We start from the raw sequence: 18,759 nt of genomic DNA, 5'->3' as shown, positions 1-18,759 counted from the left end.
TCCCTCAATGGTGTGACCTGTTAGGTGTTTAGCCAGAGAATTTCTAATGGAATAAAAGCTCTCCCTGCAGTTTTGGGTAAGGCAGCTGATGCTTCCACCTATGTGCTGGCCACCTCCCTTTAACTTTCTGCAGATTGTCCCACTGTCTTGTTCCCAGGTGCCCTGGTCCTTGCAAGAGGAAGACCTAGACATGATGCTCTAGATTCTTCTTTTGGGATCAAGTCTCCAAGTGTGACTTGGCACCACCAAGATCAGTCCAAGTTAAACTACCATGGTGTTAAGCAGGAGAACACACCCATTTTTCATTCCAGCCTTCACTTTTACATTTTCTCTCTAAAACTTCAAAATAGCAGCCTGAAAAGTGCTAACGAAAGAGAGATAATGGGTTTTGTAGTGCAAGAATAGCACCATGAAAATTAGTGATTTTGTCATTGGTCTACTTGTTCTCCATAGTTAGTGATATAAAGAGATCAGACACTTCCAGCATTGCTTTAAATATTTGTGCATAGCCAGAAGCATATCTCTTACCAGTACTTTCAGAGGTGAACCATTAATATTTGCAACTGCAGAACTTCCTACTTACATAGGAGAACAGTTGCTTGCCCATAAACATCCTCTTCAGTTTTCTTTGCTGTCCTCCAGCACTCTGCATTGTGGTGAAAACCAAGAAATATTCCACCGGCTTGTTTTAATTAACTGTCAGAAGGGCTGTTTATCTTCCCTTAACCACTGTGGCTATTAGGTTGTAGATCCTGACTGTCCTGTATTTTTCTTTATAGATTTATATGTATCTTTGGCCCACTACTCTTTTTTTTTTTGTGTGTGTGTGTGGTTTGGCAGCCATTTACTGCTTATTTATTAACTGCTTTGTAGCCTAATGTTATGCAGACCCCCACAAAAGACAAAAGATAATGTTCTTCTCTTGAGAGAAGGGCAGAGTGGCAGATGGAGCACGTGAGCCAAAGGAAAGAGCGAGGGTGAATTTTTCAATGCCAGCAAAATAAAAGCAGCAACAACAAAAAGAGGATCTGTGTTCAGCTTGTGTGTTCTTTTAGTTATCTCCAAGCACCATCCTCCATCCTATGACTCAATGTACTTAATCTCATGTATATCCTATTTATAAGCTGGGTCATTCATTAATACCCAACTGATTTTGATGGACATTTTCAGCAGTAATTTTCTAATGTATAAATTTTCCAGAAAAAAAACATTCTGCACATAGACAGCATAAGAGCAGAAGATTATTACTTAGTGTTTATGATGCTGACTTCTTATCTATATAGAATATATTGTGACTATTGATTTCTTCACTAAAATTTAGCAAGCGATCTGTAGAAGCATATCCACCGTGTATGATTTGGATGTATTTTACTCATTACGTTGTATGTGGATCCAATTCTTGTAGAACCAGTTGCCAAGACTAACTTTAGTGGCAGCCCTGTTCAAACCATGAAAACTTTTTCATCATGCTGTAACTCCACGATCAAGGGCTTACTTATGTACTGTACAGCATGGAGCTTCAAAAAAACACAAATGGTTGTAAATCCTCATCTGTCCCTGTAAGGGTAGTGTTTTCCTGCATTTGCTATTTAGATTTGGCTCTGTTACTGAGATTATTCTCATAATGCTTGAGAAGAAACTCAGACAACCGTATCCAACTGATGGTCTTGCCTGAAAGACCCCTGCTTCAAAAATGTTCTCTTCTTCTGAAAAGTCTTATTTCAGGGCATGCTGTATGATGCAGCCTGAACACAGCAAGGAGAATAATGTTGTTTTAGGCAATGATACCTTCTTGTCGTCTAGGCTTGATAGTTGATTAATTGCCTCTTAGAGGTAGAAGGGAGAAACACTGTCTCTATTCAGGCAGTTAAAAAAAAAATTATCTTTGCATCAAATTGCTTATAAAAGTGTTTTTTTTTAAAAATGATTTTATCTCAGTATAATTGGTTGCTGCTGAACCGTGCTCGGTTGCACTATATTAATTTACACTGTTTTGCCTCATCTTGCCCTTCATTTCAGTTACTACATGCTGGAAAACAGACCTCGAAACATATACGGAATGGTTTGCTACTCATGCTTGTTGGCACCTCCTAACACCAAAGAATGTAAGTGCTCATCAATTTCTGTGCATTTCATCTGGTTTTGCCTTGGATCATCTGTGAGCCTAATATGAAGTCTTTCAGCAATGATTATTATGTTCAAACAATAACTCAGTCTCGAGTAAAGCAGTTTCTGCTTCCAACTAACCTTGCCAGCTAAGGAAGCAAATGCTGAACATTTGGGGAGAGATCAGAACCTTTGATTTTAGGACCTGCTATTGTTCAGTTATGCTCCAGCTTTCATCTATTAAGACATCCCATGCAGGACTTATTATGGTTATTTAACCAAGTAGGTGCAGGACATCACAAACCTGTTATTTTTGAAATTCAGCTTTAATTCAACTATGAAGAAAACATGGACAGATTCATAGATGCTGGTAAAAATGCATCACACCTTTTTACATCCTTTGGTTTCAGGATGACACAGGGACTGGAGTTGGAGTGTGATAGCCAGCACTGATAAGAGAGTAAATCTGGGGATTTCATTGACAAAAGAACCTGTAGTTTGCTGATTGAAAAAAGATGGATGTAAGTGTGTATGACATCCTGGCAGTTCCTATTCGTGTGTGCAACAGCTGACATCCTCAGGCCAGGGAGAGGAAAGACAGCCTGCAGTAGCACTCTGATACAGATGTAGATCCCCAAGAAGACTGTTTTCTCCTTTGAAGCATTAAGAAACTGAGAAAAAGAAAAGGAAAAATGAAGTTCCCTCTGAATGAGCAAATGACTTGGCTGCTCCCTCCGAGAATCTGGAGTAGATCAGGAGAATAATAATAATAATAAATTAAATAAAAATAAAAATAAAAATAAAGACAAAAACAGGCTGTCCTCCAGAGAAACCCACTACATGTAAAAAGAAAATCCCATTAAGTCTTTGCCATGAAAAGGAATTGCAGCACTTTGCTTACTTGATTTGAAAGCGGTGATTGACACAAAGCTCCCTGAAGATTTAGTTATGTACACAAATAGCAATTAGCTAGTTCAGATGTTGCTGAATTGTGTATGGTTGGTAACCTGCAAGCCACTTTAAAGGAGGAGGATGGGCTATTAACATCTACTACTTTTCCTAAAGTGCAGGAGCTTGGATTATATCTTATATATATGTTATGTATATACTATTATATCATCTTTCAGAGAACCCTAGGGTGGCAGTCCAGGGCAGGAATTCTCCAACCCATGTGTATGCCATGTGGCTGCTTGGCTGTCTGTCACCTCTCTCTGCCTGGCTTCAGGACCCCACTTGGTCCCAAAACCTGTGCTCCTGCCCCAGAGAGCAGGAGTGGGCAAGGGAAGGGAGTCTGTGGTTCTGTTGAGATAAGGTCTGTCCTAGGAAGCGAGGCAAGAGTGCTGGGGAGAATCCTGGTGTGAGAAGTGGGAGGAAGGTAGAAAGGTAAGTAGAAACGCAAGGCTAAGAGTCTCAGTGGGAGATGAGGGCATGCGATAAGAGGAAAGTATTCGGACACATCTTCTGTGTGCATGTGCAGTCTGGCTGCTCTGTCAGTGAGTATTTTGTTACATCCACTGCTAGCCAAGAGTCTAACAGTGCTATCGCTGCTGATGGTACCCAAGCCAGTTGAGCTCTGCAGACTGACTTGATTAACAGGTGGCCAGTTATACTTTGCAAACAAAAAGATGGAGAGAGCTGGAGCTCTTCAGCCTAGAGAAGAGAAGGCTCTTATAGCAACCTTTCAGTACCTGGAGTATTACAGGAAAGCCTGGGAAGGACTTCTTATAAAGGCATGCAGTGTCAAGGGGAAATGGATTTAAACTGAAAGAGGGTAGATAAAGACTAGTTATTAGGAATCAGTTTCTTTACTGTGAAGGTAGTGAGACACTGGAACAGGTTGTCCAGTGAGGCTGTGGATGCTCCCCCCAGCAGAAGCATTCAAGGCCAGGCTGGATGGGGCTTTGAGCAGCCTGGTCTAGAGGGAACTGTCCCTGCCTATAGCAGGAGGGTTGGAACTAGGTGATCTTAAAGGTCTCTTCCAATCCAAACCATTCTATGATTCAATGAAATTGCCCTTCAAGCATGCCAAGTCTTGCTTCAAGATGTGGGGTATTCATCTCAACGGTTGCTTGGGATGCCACCAGCCAGTATATCCATGCACATTTTACCACAGATTTGCTTTGTTTCCAAAATAGAAGATGACATGAGATAGTAGGATTAATTTGAGATGAATCATTTCTTGAGCTCCAATACTCCATCTTAAGCACATGCTGAAATGGATCTTTATTAGTATAAACATACTGTAGCTTACTTATCTGGCATGGAGCTACCTGAAAGTCTTACAGCTACTGCTCAATTCAAAACACAAATCTTTGCCTTTTAGGGAGTTTTTGGCAGATACTATATATAATGTGCTTGTATTTGCAAGGGAAATGTGAATTATACAACTGATTAACCACTTGCATTTTTAACTTGACCAACACAAGAATAAATATTTTATCTTTGGGAGTAGTTTACACAGCCTACAAACTGTCTGAATACTAATGTAGAAAACGTTAGTCCTGGCACTAGTAAATATTACCATTTTAATCAGGTCCATGAAATTAGTCATTTGATTACAATTGTTGAATAGACCAGAAAGGTTTTAAAAATCCAAATCGCTCAAATCACTGAGATCAGATTACTTGGTTTATCACATCTAAACTTCTGGTTGTTGTTTGTAATGGTGCCTTCCTGGCTTGCAGACAATGACTGGTAAATATCAACCTTGCTATAGGAATTTTTCACTGTTGTTGTGCAGGCAGCATAAAATCTGGTATTAGCAAAAGATTTTTCATATAAATATAAAATATATATATAAAACCTTATTTATCACATGCTTTACTACCATCAAATTATACCCATCAGAGAAAAGTTATCATGTTGCAAAACTCCATTATTTTTTGAGGTTTGCAAATTCCAAACTATCCTAACTGCTGCATTCTGAGCATGTAGCCCTAAAGCAAACATGCCATTTTTGTCACATAGAGTAATATGTGACAAAACACACAAGAGTAATAATCAGCTCTTTGGTATGAATGGCTCCTATACTCAGAACTTCTGCCTGTTGGTGGTCATTGCTTCTTCCTCTGTCATGATGGAGGACCCAGGAAGTATTAACGTAGTCCATATAGTCCCAGGCCTCTTCACCTGCTTTACTGAGACTTCAAAGTAGCTCTGAACAGCCTTCAGGAACTTCCACCTTGGAAACTCTGCCAGAGTGCTGCTCCCCAGAACTGTCTTTTCTCCAAATGCTCTCATGTAACTGGAGAGAAGTGGCCCAAAGTTTTACGAGGAAACAAGGGTAGCAAATTACTTCAGAGTGGGAAGCCAGGTGTGACAAGCCCTGGCTTTAAGACTTTACTTCTAGATACAAAAATTAGGGCAGAGAAATCCCATTTCACGCCTTCTTTAGGTTTGAGACTGAGTTGAAAGGCAGTGGTGTTCTCCTTAGCTGGAAAAATACCTGGCTGGGAACAGCTTGGTTTCCCTTTTACACAGGGCCAAAGCAAGAACTAATCTGGGTGTGTGTGCTGCTGCCGGGAAACCTCAAAGATCTCACCTCACCGTACATTCTACCTGGTAGAAAAATATTTGGTTTTGATCAAAGGGTAAACAAACAGCTTTCAACTCCTAGAGCCTGCTGTGCAATTTTCATCTCCTAAACAGTCAATAAACCTTGAAATGGCTCAGGAAACAAGATGAACACCCCAACATCTGGAAATATGAGTGTAATGGGTATGGGAAATAAGAAAGAAATTCCATGGTGGGCCCGTGTCGCTTTTATTTTCTTCTTCTCAAGGGACTTGAGCTAGAAAAAGGACAAGTAGCATGGATCAGAGTGGGAGGAGAGGGAGACATGTAGAAGTCAGATTTAATCAAGATAACCATATCGCCAGAATGCAGTGCCGAAAATCTCACTCTGGACTGAAAGATAAGCGCAGTAACCCTCTGTGCTCTGTAAAGAATGTCAGGTTTTGGTGGTGGCTTGTGGAAAAAGTGCTGGTAGGACACAAAGAGTGTGCGTATGTATGTAAAAGGATGTCTGCTGTGTAGCAGGAAGGCTTTTTCTTATGTGGAAAAGAGTCTGTCTTCTGAAATGAGTTAGCATCTCCATAAAGATTTTGATTTTTTATGTCTTGTGCACTGTGAAATGCCTCTGTAAGACTTTTAGGCCCTCGTGTCTACTGTGTACAAGCTTCAGTCCAGCTGTACTAGGCACAGAGGAGCACAATGCTAAAACATCAAAGAAGCGAGGCCTTCAGCGGTGTGTGAAGGACATTGTGAGCCATCAGTGATCCTTGCTGACACTGAGTTGGGATATGATACCTCTGTGACAACTAGCAGCTCTGCAGAGAGTGAGGGAAGCAGCTACTGGTTGCAGATTTCCTTTGCAAATTGGAGTATGATGTATTGCAGGTAGCGAGCACCAAACCACTTTAAGATGTGGCTTCCCACAGTTAATGGTGCTGGATTTGCTGTCAGCAGTTTTGGAGCTGGAATCAGTTGAGGCCTCTGAATATGCAGAATTGTTGGTTATTTTTTTGCTTTCATCCAATGTAAAAGGATACGCAAAAGACAGAAGAGTTTAACCTACACGGAGTTTTCTCTGGCAGAGGCACATATGCTGCTGGAAGAGATGTTATCTTTGAGCAGCTGCAGTTCTCAGCCAGTTTATGTGTTTTAAGTGCTCTTCTGTTCAAACTTTGATATTTGTCATTTAAGTTCAAAAGTGATGGAAGGAAACAAAACCAAACACTGCTAGAAAATCTTGGACAGTATATTCTGAAGTCATTATTAGCCAATTACGACAAATATGTAAACACATACCCACTTAAGTTATTGATGTAGGGAATTTCAGCAAGTGATTGAGGGTTTTCTTTCTCTGTTTTCTGCGTGCATGTGGACAAAGCATATTGTTATTTTTCCTGGCCATAGACACGAAAACAGTTGCAATAACCAACCTTTGCAAGGTTTTCAGTAAGTCTGACACTTGTCAGTGATGGCTTAGCAAAATAAAAAAGGGGAAATGTCAATGTAGTCAAGTTACTTTTGAACTACCAGAGCATGAATGGCACCTGGAAACGTAAAAGATGGTATCTATTGTTGCATCATTAAGACTTCAAAACCAGCTGAGCAGATGAGAAAGAACATGTTACTAGCAGGCTTAGGGCTCCGTGCAGTAAGCACTCCTCAGGGGTCACTTCCATACCCATATGCTTAAGGTTGAGACTCAGCCTCCTTAATTGAAATGTTCAACGCAAACAAGCCTAATGTCAAAAACACTTGCCTGAGTGAAAAATAATTATTTCATAGGTTTTTGTTTTAACTCTCCATTCTTTGAAATATCACTAATTTTCCTTTCTTGCCAGTTTTGTCCTTTTGTAATATGATCAACATCAGGAGATTTTCCTTCTGTTTCAAATTAGGCTTACAAATGAACAGGCTTGTTAGTTGGAGCTAACAAACTTTCTTTCTTTTTTTTTTTCCTTTTTTTTTTTTTTTCCTTTTTGAGTCGTTTGATCTCTGAACACCCCATTCCTCTTTACATGTGGAACAGGAGAAACATTGAAGGCAGTGCTTTATTGTTCACTAGTGGTGTGGCCTTATTCCCTCAGGGCTTGTCTATATTAGGAGAGGAACCTAATATTGGGACAAAATTGGCCAGCCTCAGCCATAAACCATCCAGGGAAAAGATCTAAGGATCAAGTATGGTAAAGGGAGGACAGTTGGACTAGATGATCTTGTAGGTCCTTTCCAACCTTGTGATTCTGTGATTCTATGATTCTATGGACTTTGCTCTCTTGAGCTGCCTGGAAAGCTGAGCCCAGGTGTCACCAGGTATCACAGAGGAGGGCACCTAGTCCCATTGCAGCTCGCCCAAAAACTCCGAGGACCATCCCCTCTCACAGACTTGCTGTCCCTCTCCACATCTACCTCCAACATACCAGCACCGTACAATTAAAGCTCTCAGTAAATCCTAAAGAAAACAGTAAATAAATTATCAGACTAAGGCCATGTCATCAGCTCTTTTCTCTGCCCCAGCACAAAAGCGAGAGAGAAAAACAGAAGTTAAAAACATTACAGAGCATGAGAGTATAAAGTATGTCTTTTTAGGTATCTGAACAGTAGTGGCTCCTTACAGTGAGAATGACCAGATCTGAAACTAAAGTCTGTAGGAATTAGGGTTAGGGTTATCACAAGTTTTATAAGATTCAAACTAGGGAACTTGTTTGCTTCTCGCTCTTCCCGATTTAATAACTATCTAAACCAACTGAAGAATCTGCCTGAGGCCACAGTAAATATTGGGCCAAACTGCCTTATGGTATTCTTCATCTTTCCTGAAAATAACAGAAAAATCAAAAGCAGCCAAGTAGTCCTCTGGTGCCTGAGCTAATTTGTGCTATACGTGATTTGCAATGTTATTGGAGTTGGATGATGTTTGTTGATTAAGCTCACACATAGATGCTTTGAAGAGCAGCTGCATTTTTACAGTGGCTTCTGTTCCATGACTGCCCAAATGGACAGGGTTTCCATAGGAAGTGTTGTTCCCTTCAGTCTGAAAACCTTTTCTGTAAGTACCTGAATACAGATCGACATTAATTTAAAAATTTTGATGTGGGCTTTCTAAAAAGCTACATCTTTATTTATGACTACATTTAGTTGTAATCTAGTTTCCGATTACTTTGTCAGCCATAAACTTTCTACCTTTATTGAACTTCAACTCGATGTAATATATTTTTCCATCTCATATTTCAGGCTGCTGGTTACTAATATGCGTGGGTGCTTTATCTTACTTCGCTCCTTTAAAATGGCCATAGTGCCTGCAGGCACAGCTCAGCTGGCAGTAACAAGTATGGATTGCCATTCATAAATGGGTCGTGGCTGTGGGAAGTGGGGTGCGAAAGGAGAGGCAGCAAACTGCTCCCAGTAGCAAGGAGCAGACACATCGAGACATAAAGGCATTTCTTTGAACGCTTTGTATTTCAGATCACTTTGGTAGCCTGTTGCATACGTACTTGTGTATTTTTATAGTGTGTCATTAAGTATTAAATAAACTTCACAAAAAGCTGTTGCTAGCTTGGAGCAGCAGTCCTTTGCATGGACCACTAAGCTGCCACCTACAGCAACATATGCCAGAAGCACATATGGTCCCTGCTGCACCAGATTTCCTGCAGGCACAAACACTTGTGAGAGGGTGTGTTGGGCAACCCTCCCCTCCCTGTGCCCTCCTTGTCCCACATTTGTTCATCAATTCTTGCTATAAATCTGTCTTGAGATACATAAACAATAGCAATAGTCCTGTTGCACAAAGCGGAATGGTGAATGGTTCCTTAAAACAAATATGTTATGCCCTGCATTTGTTCACTGTGGGGATGGATGGCTGACTGCATGGCAACTTAAGCTATCTTTCAAGTTAAAAACAACAACAACAACAAATGTTCAAGCCTGCATACAGATGAAATTGTTCTCCTAATCAGTATGTGCTGGTTTTTAATGAAACAGCATTTAGACTCTCTATTTTTCTTTTTTTCTTTTTTTTTTTTTTTAATAAAAACATAATGCAAAAAAATGGCAAAGCTTCACTGATAAACCTTCTTCCTAATGTCTTTATCACATTCCTATAGTGTTACTTACAGGTGTCTAGAAATATGAACCACTCTTTTGCACAGCTATATTGCAGCCATCAGTCTTTCTGGGGGCTTAAAACAGAGTTATTTCTATATGTTGTGCTGTAGCACGTTAGGATGTCTCTGCCTGAGCTCTAAGCCTACATAGAATATGTGTCATCTATATCGAAACCAAAGTTAATAATGTTATCTGGACACAAAACTGGATGTGTCGAGGAACAACTAACACTGGAATCATGGTTTACTGCGAGACTTTGCTTTGCTTCTATTTGTTGCTTTGCTTCTTTTTGCTCATACAAAATAGGCACAAACTGAAATTCTGCAGAAGCTGGCATTTTTGGTTCCCCTTGTAGTGCAGGTGTGTGAACTGGCACTTGCTTCTAAGCCACATCCAAAGAAAAGTCTTGGCTCATAATGAATACACCAAATTATTAAATTTGATAATAGACTTAAAATATGCATAATATTTAACTCCCACACAGGCATATGTAACAAGCCATCACGTTTTAGCATCAGCCTAGCTCTTGCCATGATAGCCAGTACAGAACCAACACAGTCCCATTTCCATGTAACCAAAGGAAAATCTCTTGTGCAGGCTCTTCCGAAGATGAAAATGAGCACCCTTGTGTGTTGGAGAGGCTTTGGTGTGTATAGAGTGGGCAACGCGCCATATCTTCATGTGGGTGGAGCTGGGTGAAGGGTGGAAGTGATGCTGAAGGACAAACATATGGCCTTCCCCATTACTGTTGAGATGAACTAAAGCTTGTTTGATAAAGTGCAGGCAGAGAGCAGAGCAGTTTGCCATATTAATTGAAAGGCAGTGGAAAGAAAGCTTCTGTTGACTTGTTGCGGCCTGTAGGAACAGCACAGAATTGCAGTTGTCTGTAATTGTCTGCCAAGGGGGGGCAAGAAGAGGCATAGGCCTTGTAGCTGCAGACATGAAAGAACAGACAGGTCTCTGGCTGCTGCATTGGACATTGAGTAGATTGTCTCCACTGCTCAGCTGAGTAAATATAAGGCTGAAACTAAGTGTGAATCATTTCAGTTTGTGAAGAATTACTAGCAACCTTACAAAGTACTTGTCTTTATCCTCCATTACAGACAGAGGGCATCTTCATCTACTGACATGTAGATGCTCCACTGCTGTGCTGCAGGTTCTGGAACTAATAAATAATTCTTCCAAGAATTAATTCTGTCACAGGGAAGGGACCAAGATATATTCAATCTGCCCGCCATTTACATTATGCTAAAAGCATCTGAATTAACAAATTAGCGTATTTAAAACTTTATGAAAACACTTCATCCGTTTCAAAAATTCCCTCAGTTTTCATAACAAATGAGTTCATTTCCTTCCAAGAAATGACGTTTGAAAGAAATTTTACCATAATGAAAGGAAACTTCTTTTGAAGACATCTGCAACTTGTACTTTGTGGCCACTTCAAGAGTGTACATTTTGCATTCAGTACATGCAGCCACGTTTTAGGTTAGGTAATATCTTTTTTTCTTCCTTTTTTTTCTTTTTTTTGGAAAACATTCTTCTTAATTTGAAGAGCATGTACATTTCTTTGTACTTAACCATGGAATATTTCTCAGACCATTCCAGGCCATTTAATTTCCTGTCAACTTTACCTAGTGGGTTGAATTTCTTGTGATATTTACTGGGTCAAAAGAGTGGCTTGGTGAGGTCTCAGCTACTCTAGCTGCCACACCAGCCATGTGCTGTCTGATTGGAGCAGTCTTCTGGCTCTAGGTCTGCTAAATTTAAATGTCATCTCTGGACTTTTTCTGTGCACAGCTAATATAAAGCAGAAGGGTTTTCTTATCCCTGCTCCCAGCCAGAGGATGGTTTTCCTTGGCTGTTCATAGTGGCTGTTTGCATAACCTCCTCACCAATTATTTGAAAAATTATTTGAGAATTGAGAGAATGTTTTCTTCCAAACCCAATGTTTTCATGCCTTTCTTGGAATTTTATGGCAGTGCCACCCTGTATTTTCACACAACATTCTCATCAACAACCTTATTCCCAGTAATATTCACTATTGTCTAGTATTGTGAAAAGATGTTAGTTTATGACTTGGTTTACTGCTTTGAAAATGTGGTGTGTGAAACCATATGAAAGATTAATAAAAATATTAACTAACTTTTAAACCGAACTGTAGAAGTTACCCAAGGAAAATCTCTACTGGGCAACCTCCCTCTGCCAGCATGAAGCAGTCCTTTTGAAATACTTCATCTCACTGTTTTGGAGATTTTATTTCCCCCTGGGATACAGATTTAGACTGACAGGAGGGATCATAAGAAACAAATACTTCAGCTAGATGGCAGAAATTCTGCTATTTCCTTCTAAGACAGTGCAGCTCTACGAAACAGAAGGACATTCAACAGTCTTGCTTGTCGCTTTTGCTTGGTTTTCCTTTGGGGTTGTGAGGGCTTGCTTACTATCAGAGTTTCATGTTGATCCTGCTAGTGAAGGTTAACTACAAGAACAGTAATGTGATGAGTTTTTTCTATGCTCATAACAGTTCATGAGCTTTGACTTCTCCTCCATCTCGATGCTGTGCAAAATTATATTCTACATACAATTTTCATCATGCCAGCAATGCACAGTGGGGTTAGGAACATTTTGAAAAGTCACAGTGAATTCATGGGCTCTTTGCTAACTAACTGGAAATGCAATCAAGCAAAGCCAAGGCTCTCTTTACTTGGGCTAAGATACTGCTTTGACTATATGAACTAACCGTGGAAGTTAATGGCATTTCTGTTTTTCTATTGCAGGTGCAGGGGCTACTTCTGGCATTTCAGCCATTTTCCCAAGCACCTCTGGCACAAGTACTTTCTCACCTTACCAGCATGCTCACAAAGGTAAGAAGACAATCCTGGATTTAATGCAGCAGCTGTTGGTCTCAAAAATAGCATCAACAAAAGCACAACTGAACTGATGATAGCAGGTGTTGAATGATATCAAGGTGTTGATGATATCAGGTGGTGAATTTCATCACCACTCTTTCCAGATTTCTAAAGTGGCTATTAAAAATAATTTAGGATTAATTTTTACTTCTTGGTTAATCAATACCGCTGTTCAAGGAGGATGGACTTAAAATGCACTTGGACATTAGTGGGCAACGCCAGCGATTAATTAGCTCGTTATTTGTAGTGATACAGATAGGGTATTATTCTTCAGCAAAGCCTCATGTAGTCTGGTGACAGTGGAATGGACAAATAAAGCCAGTCTCTTACTGAACTGTTCTGAACTGTTCTCCACTGTGATTATTAGGTTTTTAAAATGTTTGAGTTTGGGTACACGTAACAGGAAGGATGCATTTAATGAGGTACTGACCACATTGATCTTCCCGGTCATTTTGTCTGTAAACAAGATCTTGAGGATCATGTTTTCAGAAAAGTTATTTTCTGGCATTTTAGTATATCCGACATTTTCTGCATTCTTTCATCAGTTTTTGATTCTAATCTATTCATCCAAATTCTGCTTCTTTCTTTCAACATCTCTTATTTTAAATTCACCCTGCAGCCATGCTTTAAGTCTATTAAAAAACATTACTTATTCCACAAGTACATTGTGTTCTCCTTAATGCAAAGATTTTGAGGCAGTCAGAGATATTTACCTCTCATCCCATTTTATTGACATTTTTTGGTTTAGTATTTTTTGTTTGTTTTTCTTTCTTTTAAGTACCGTTTCACTATTTCACTGTTAGGAAGGCTGTTACTCCTGCGTACATGTAGTTTCCTGTATTATTAGCAGATAATACCACTTCCTACATCTTTGTATAGGTATCTGATCAAGTATTTTTTATGAATACTATTAAGTAGCTCTTGCAGCCTAAGTCACAACTTGAAAATTATTAGATAGCTCCCCTTTGAGAAGTAGCATTTAGTTTTGTTATGCTTAAACAAGATGCAGATCAACAAAATAAGTGTGCAAATTCTAACAGTAGAGTGGAATGTGGACTGTTAACTATTCTTTGATCTGAAGAGTTGATTCTTTACAAAGATACTTATTTGTTTTTCCAGCAGACCTTTCAGGACAAGGACACCTGGCTACAGCTCTGATCATTGCAATGTCTACCATATTCATAATGGCTATTGCCATTGTCCTCATCATCATGTTTTACATTGTGAAAACCAAACCTTCTGCTCAAGGTAATTGTTCAGCACAACACGTTTTTGCTGCAAATACTATTTTTAGATAGCTTCTAAGAGTAATTGTTGTTATTTTTACATTCTAGCCTGTTGCAAGAGCCACTCAGTAAAAAATGTTGAAGCTCAGGCTAATACGCAAGAAGAGAAGAAAGAAGTACAAGGTATAAGTTGCTTTAGTTTTGTATTTTCTATCCAAGATGCCACTGGGCTTAAGTATTCATACTGCATTTCTCTTAATTACAATTCCCCCATTCAATGTCCATTTACAAAATAATTATGTACATTGGTTGATCTGAAAGTAATGCCTCCTGTTTATTTCCATGGAAACTGCAGCAGATACAAAGAGCACAAAAACACTACTTGATAGAGCAGATTCTTAACTACAAAATACTCTTTTTCAACATACTCACCACCATTAGCTATGCATTTTTACCAGCAATGAGCAAGAGCATATTGTGCTCATAAAATTCTTCACAAGTGGAAGTGAACCACTGTTTCACAGTTGCTATGGTGACATCATTGCTAGAAAAATTGTTACTCATGCAGTTCATCTTTCATCAGCCCAAACAGATAGAAGGCACCAAATCTGGATCCTATGGTGAGTGTGATAGGATTGTCCAGCCAGGATTGTTAATGTGCTCCATGGTCTTCAAACTGATGTGCGGCCTGGTGCAATTGTGTTTCAAGAGAAATATTGTCTTCTTCTCTGACCTGACTCTGGAAGTTAGTGTCATGATGTAGAAGAGTTGACTGTCACAAAAGACACTGCATATCTCTTTACCTGCTGAGGGCTGTGCCTTGAACTTTTTATTAGATGGGGGATTCACATATTCACCACTCCATGGACTCTGATATTGACTCCGGCTCACAGTGGTAACTGCATGTCTCATCACTGGTAATGATGCAGTCCAGGAAACTGTCAGCCCAGTATTGGTTCAGTAGGTCCTGACAAACTTGCATACAGTGTTCTTTCTGTTCCTGTGTGAGCATTTGTGGGACCCACCTGGTGCAAACTTCACAGTATTCCAATGTTGCCATCATTATTTCCAAAACCCTGAAACTGATACTCGTCTCCATACACAGTTGCCTGGTCATAATCCACCAATTCATGCAGATGAGTTGATTGAGATGCTCTTCATTTTGTGGTGTGACAGCTGTGCATGACCATCCAGAACATGGCTTATCTTTCACATCACTGCCACCACTGCTGAAATGCACCACCCATCACCTCAGTGTACTCACATGCACTGTGAGGTCTCTATAAACATTCAGCAAGTGTTGATGAATGTCAGTGGGTGCCATTTCTTCTGAATGAAGGAACTCAGTGAAACCCCTTTGTTTCATCTGCCTTTCCATGTCAGATGCTGTTGTGTCAGTGCCCTTCCGCTGCCACCAGTTGCACAGCAACAGCATGTAATGGGATGCTGGCAGGAAGGTTTAACCTTTTTTACCATACCGCCAACATCCACCTCCTGGTGCTTTGGGCCAACATCATAAAATAGGAGGCATTATTTTTGGAGCAGCCCTCTTACAAGAGTACTTGTACTTCCAGAATGTCGCTTAATCCTCTGATAGCAATTCAAAAGGTAACAGAGAGATTTCCATTTGCAGCAAAATTGCCAGCTAAAGTAGCTCCTCAGACAAAACACAGGTTTGAATACTCATTGCCAATATAAATTTCTTTAATTGCTTGTCTGCAGATAATGTTGTGATATTCTCTGAGAAAGAAGAGTTTGAAAAACTTACAGCAACTCCAGCTAAGGCTGCTAAAAGGTAAGTAAAAAAATATAAAGATACTTCCATTTTGACTGAAGTAGGAATAGGGCAGAGTCACTATTTGTTCTGGTACAGAGAAATTAATGAAGAACAAAGTAGAAGTAAAATTCTGGTAGATCATGGAAAAATGTGTCAGTGAAAGAGCTGCAGGTGTTTGTTTCTGGAAGGAGGGACCACAGCCACCGTACACTGAAACATTACCTTGAGCACCATGTGCTCTGGGTTGTAGCCAACAGAGATTCTGTGCTGGATAACGCAGCACCACTAAGGCAAACACCATCCTCAGTGGAAAATCCTTCTATGGAAGGATTATTACAAAATAAGCATGATTGTGCAACTTGGTGAGTGTTGCACATATATCCTCACAAGATGAATGCTGTTACATTGACAGGATTTCAGGGGAATAAAAGGTGGAAAACATTTTTATTCCATTACTCTGGGATAGCAGAAAGGAAATCATTGGAGTCAAACCATGAGAGGCTTCACTAAGACAACCTTATCCTTCATTTCACAGTGAAAACGATGCATCTTCTGAGAATGAACGACTTCTAAGTCGTAGCATGGATAGTGATGAAGAAGCTGCAGTTGACAAGCAAGGGACACCAGAGAGATGCTTGTTATCTTTAGTGCATTTGGCCAGAGATAAATCTTCTACAAGCAATAAATCAACTGGGGTAAGGCAATTTTGAGATTTCAAATTTGAGAGTTGCTTTCTGTGTTTTTATTGGTGGTGGTGGTGGTTTGGCTTTTGGCTTTTTTGCTCTTTATTTTTTCTGTCTTAAGAAAACAAGATACAAACTATCACCACAGAAATGCACCATAACACCGGTAGGACTAATCCACAAAATACAAGAGAGTTCCTTCTGACAATGGTATTACTGACTCTTATTTGCATAATGGCATATGAAATTCCTTCAGTATTGAAGAGAATGTCTGTGTAGATGTAGTAATACTGTTCAGAGTTGAAAAGCACATTTGTTCCCAGAGAAATAACTCTGCTTTTCTGCATTTCATGTTTTATAGTCTAAAGAAAGAAAAAGAAAACAGCAAACCCCCAGTATAGTTAGTGCTAATATAATCCACCTCAAAACTACACTGACGACAGAAAATCAGACAGAAAAATAATCTAATAGCAGGGCTGGAGTCATACAATAGCATAACATCTACCCGTCTTGACTCAGAGGCATGGCTATTTCTATGCCATTGAAATTTCAGCAATATCAGGGGTTGTGCTTGATATATACATATATATTTACTTATTTTTGGTAGGTGTGTGTGTATAACTTCCAGAAACACATATGTACATATAGTGTACATATAGTCACCTTAAGGTGACTACTGTGCTTCTAAGGACAGTGTAAATGCACTGTTCGTTTTGCTGTGGAAGCTCTTCATTTCTTCCTGCTGAATCTGTATTGCTCAGGGCAGTTTATCTCACTTAGGCTATTTCAAGGAGGGGTTAGGGCACTCCCTCACCCACACAATAGTTTATATTAAGATGAATCTGCCCTTAAAGTGCCTGCTCTGACATTTTGTGTGTTTTCAGAACTCCAGAAATAATTAAAAAATAGCAATATCTAGGACAAAATTGTGTCATTAATCAAAGAATTGCAGGGGTTGGAAGGGAGCTATGGAGATTGTTGAGTCCTGCTTAAGCAGGTTCCCTATAGCAAGTCACACGGGAAAGTGCCCAGGCAGGTTTTTAACATCTCCAGAGAAGGAGACTCCACAACCTCTCTGGGCAGCCCATTCCAGTGCTCTGTCACCCCCAAAGGAAAGAAGCTTTTTCTCAGGCTCATATGGAAAATCCCATGTTTCAGTTAATGCCTGTTGCCCCTTGTCCTGTCACGCTGGGCATCACCAAATACAACTTGGCCCCATCCACTTGACACCCATCCATTAGATATTTATAAGCATTGATCAGATTTGCCCTCAATCCTCTCTTCTCCATGCTGAAGAGTCTGAGGTCTGTCAGCCTTTCCTCATGAGGGAGATGCTATTTTGTGAAGAATAAACAGGTCTGAAAATGCGTCTTGTTTGCATGCTTTACTTTGCTGGGATGGTTCTCTGATTTTCTCCAAAAGCTCATTTTTAAGCTGACGCCATACACACCAAGTCTCAACCTAAGAAAGATGCTTTTTCTGTGTGTAGTCAGTTATGACTGTATGAAAATAACCTACTACTCTAATGTTCCTATTTTAAAATTCAGTTTTATGAGGTCTCTGTAAAAATCCAACATTATCACACTTCCGTATGCACTTGCTTAAAATTGCATTATACAAGTTGGGCAGGTAGGAAATCAGAACATTTAATAAGAAACAGCTTGCCTTCTAAAGACTACACATAGTAGATACATTCTCCGGAGTATTTAGGTATCTCTTAAGTACATCTGAAACATGAGCTTATCTCCCAGACCTACTGTCCAGACATATTGCTAATGAGCTGAGGCCTGCTAACAAGGCTGAAGACGGAGTTTACAATGAAAGGGCAGATTACATCAAGATTCCACAGCCCATACCTAAGATTTCATATCTAAGCCAGTTGCTGGAAGTTAAAAAAGCAGTAGTTTGCTTGCGGCTAGAGACTGAATAGCATTACTAGTACTAGAAAGAGCATTACGTAACTTTTTGAGAGGGATAAAGGAAGTTGAAGAACTGCTCTTATCCAAAGCTGCTATGGCTAAACCAAAAACCATTATGCAAGGTGCTACCAGATATGCCAGACCCAAATCCACCTGCTTGCTCCAAGCTAAAGCTTTAACATTTCCCATCTTCTGGCTCAAGCAAAAAGAACATCCTTTGAAATTCTTCTTGGGCTTGAAATTCTTCACCCTCATTCCTTGCCCTAAAAATGGAGAGTGAAAATAGGAATCTAATCATTGTATTATATGAATTTTAATGAATTCCTTTAAAAGAATTTTTTCTGTTTATAAGCGTCTGAAACAGCTTATCAAATGTACATCAGAATCCCAAGGATTAGCATATGTAAATCGTACCAAGAATATGTGAAGAAGTCAGTGTCTGTATTGCATTTCTCTGCAACGTGGTGTACTGTAAAACAGGCATTGGGTGGAGCAGCCAGTTTGTTGTCTCCAGCTGCAAGTCTATTAATC

General features: G+C 39.8%; 1 protein-coding gene across 3 annotated transcripts in view; it reads left to right on the top strand.

Annotated features, from left to right (window-relative positions):
- The window catches only part of EDAR (ectodysplasin A receptor), a 71,469-nt gene that overhangs the window by 47,704 nt on the left and 5,006 nt on the right, over positions 1 to 18,759 (top strand). For 2 of the 3 annotated variants that reach the window (XM_015849640.2, XM_032441979.1), the window contains exons 5-10: positions 2,020 to 2,105; positions 12,492 to 12,578; positions 13,743 to 13,871; positions 13,958 to 14,032; positions 15,572 to 15,644; positions 16,162 to 16,321. In XM_015849640.2, the coding sequence (XP_015705126.1) occupies positions 2,020 to 2,105; positions 12,492 to 12,578; positions 13,743 to 13,871; positions 13,958 to 14,032; positions 15,572 to 15,644; positions 16,162 to 16,321 (610 nt within the window). The remainder of the gene's footprint in view (positions 1 to 2,019; positions 2,106 to 12,491; positions 12,579 to 13,742; positions 13,872 to 13,957; positions 14,033 to 15,571; positions 15,645 to 16,161; positions 16,322 to 18,759) is intronic. The other variant, XM_032441980.1, reaches the window with a different exon arrangement.

Source organism: Coturnix japonica, chromosome 1 (assembly GCF_001577835.2).
Source record: "Coturnix japonica isolate 7356 chromosome 1, Coturnix japonica 2.1, whole genome shotgun sequence".
NCBI lineage: Eukaryota > Metazoa > Chordata > Aves > Galliformes > Phasianidae > Coturnix > Coturnix japonica.
The sequence above is the reverse complement of the archived record's forward strand: the minus strand, read 5'-3'. Positions and strand labels throughout refer to the sequence as shown.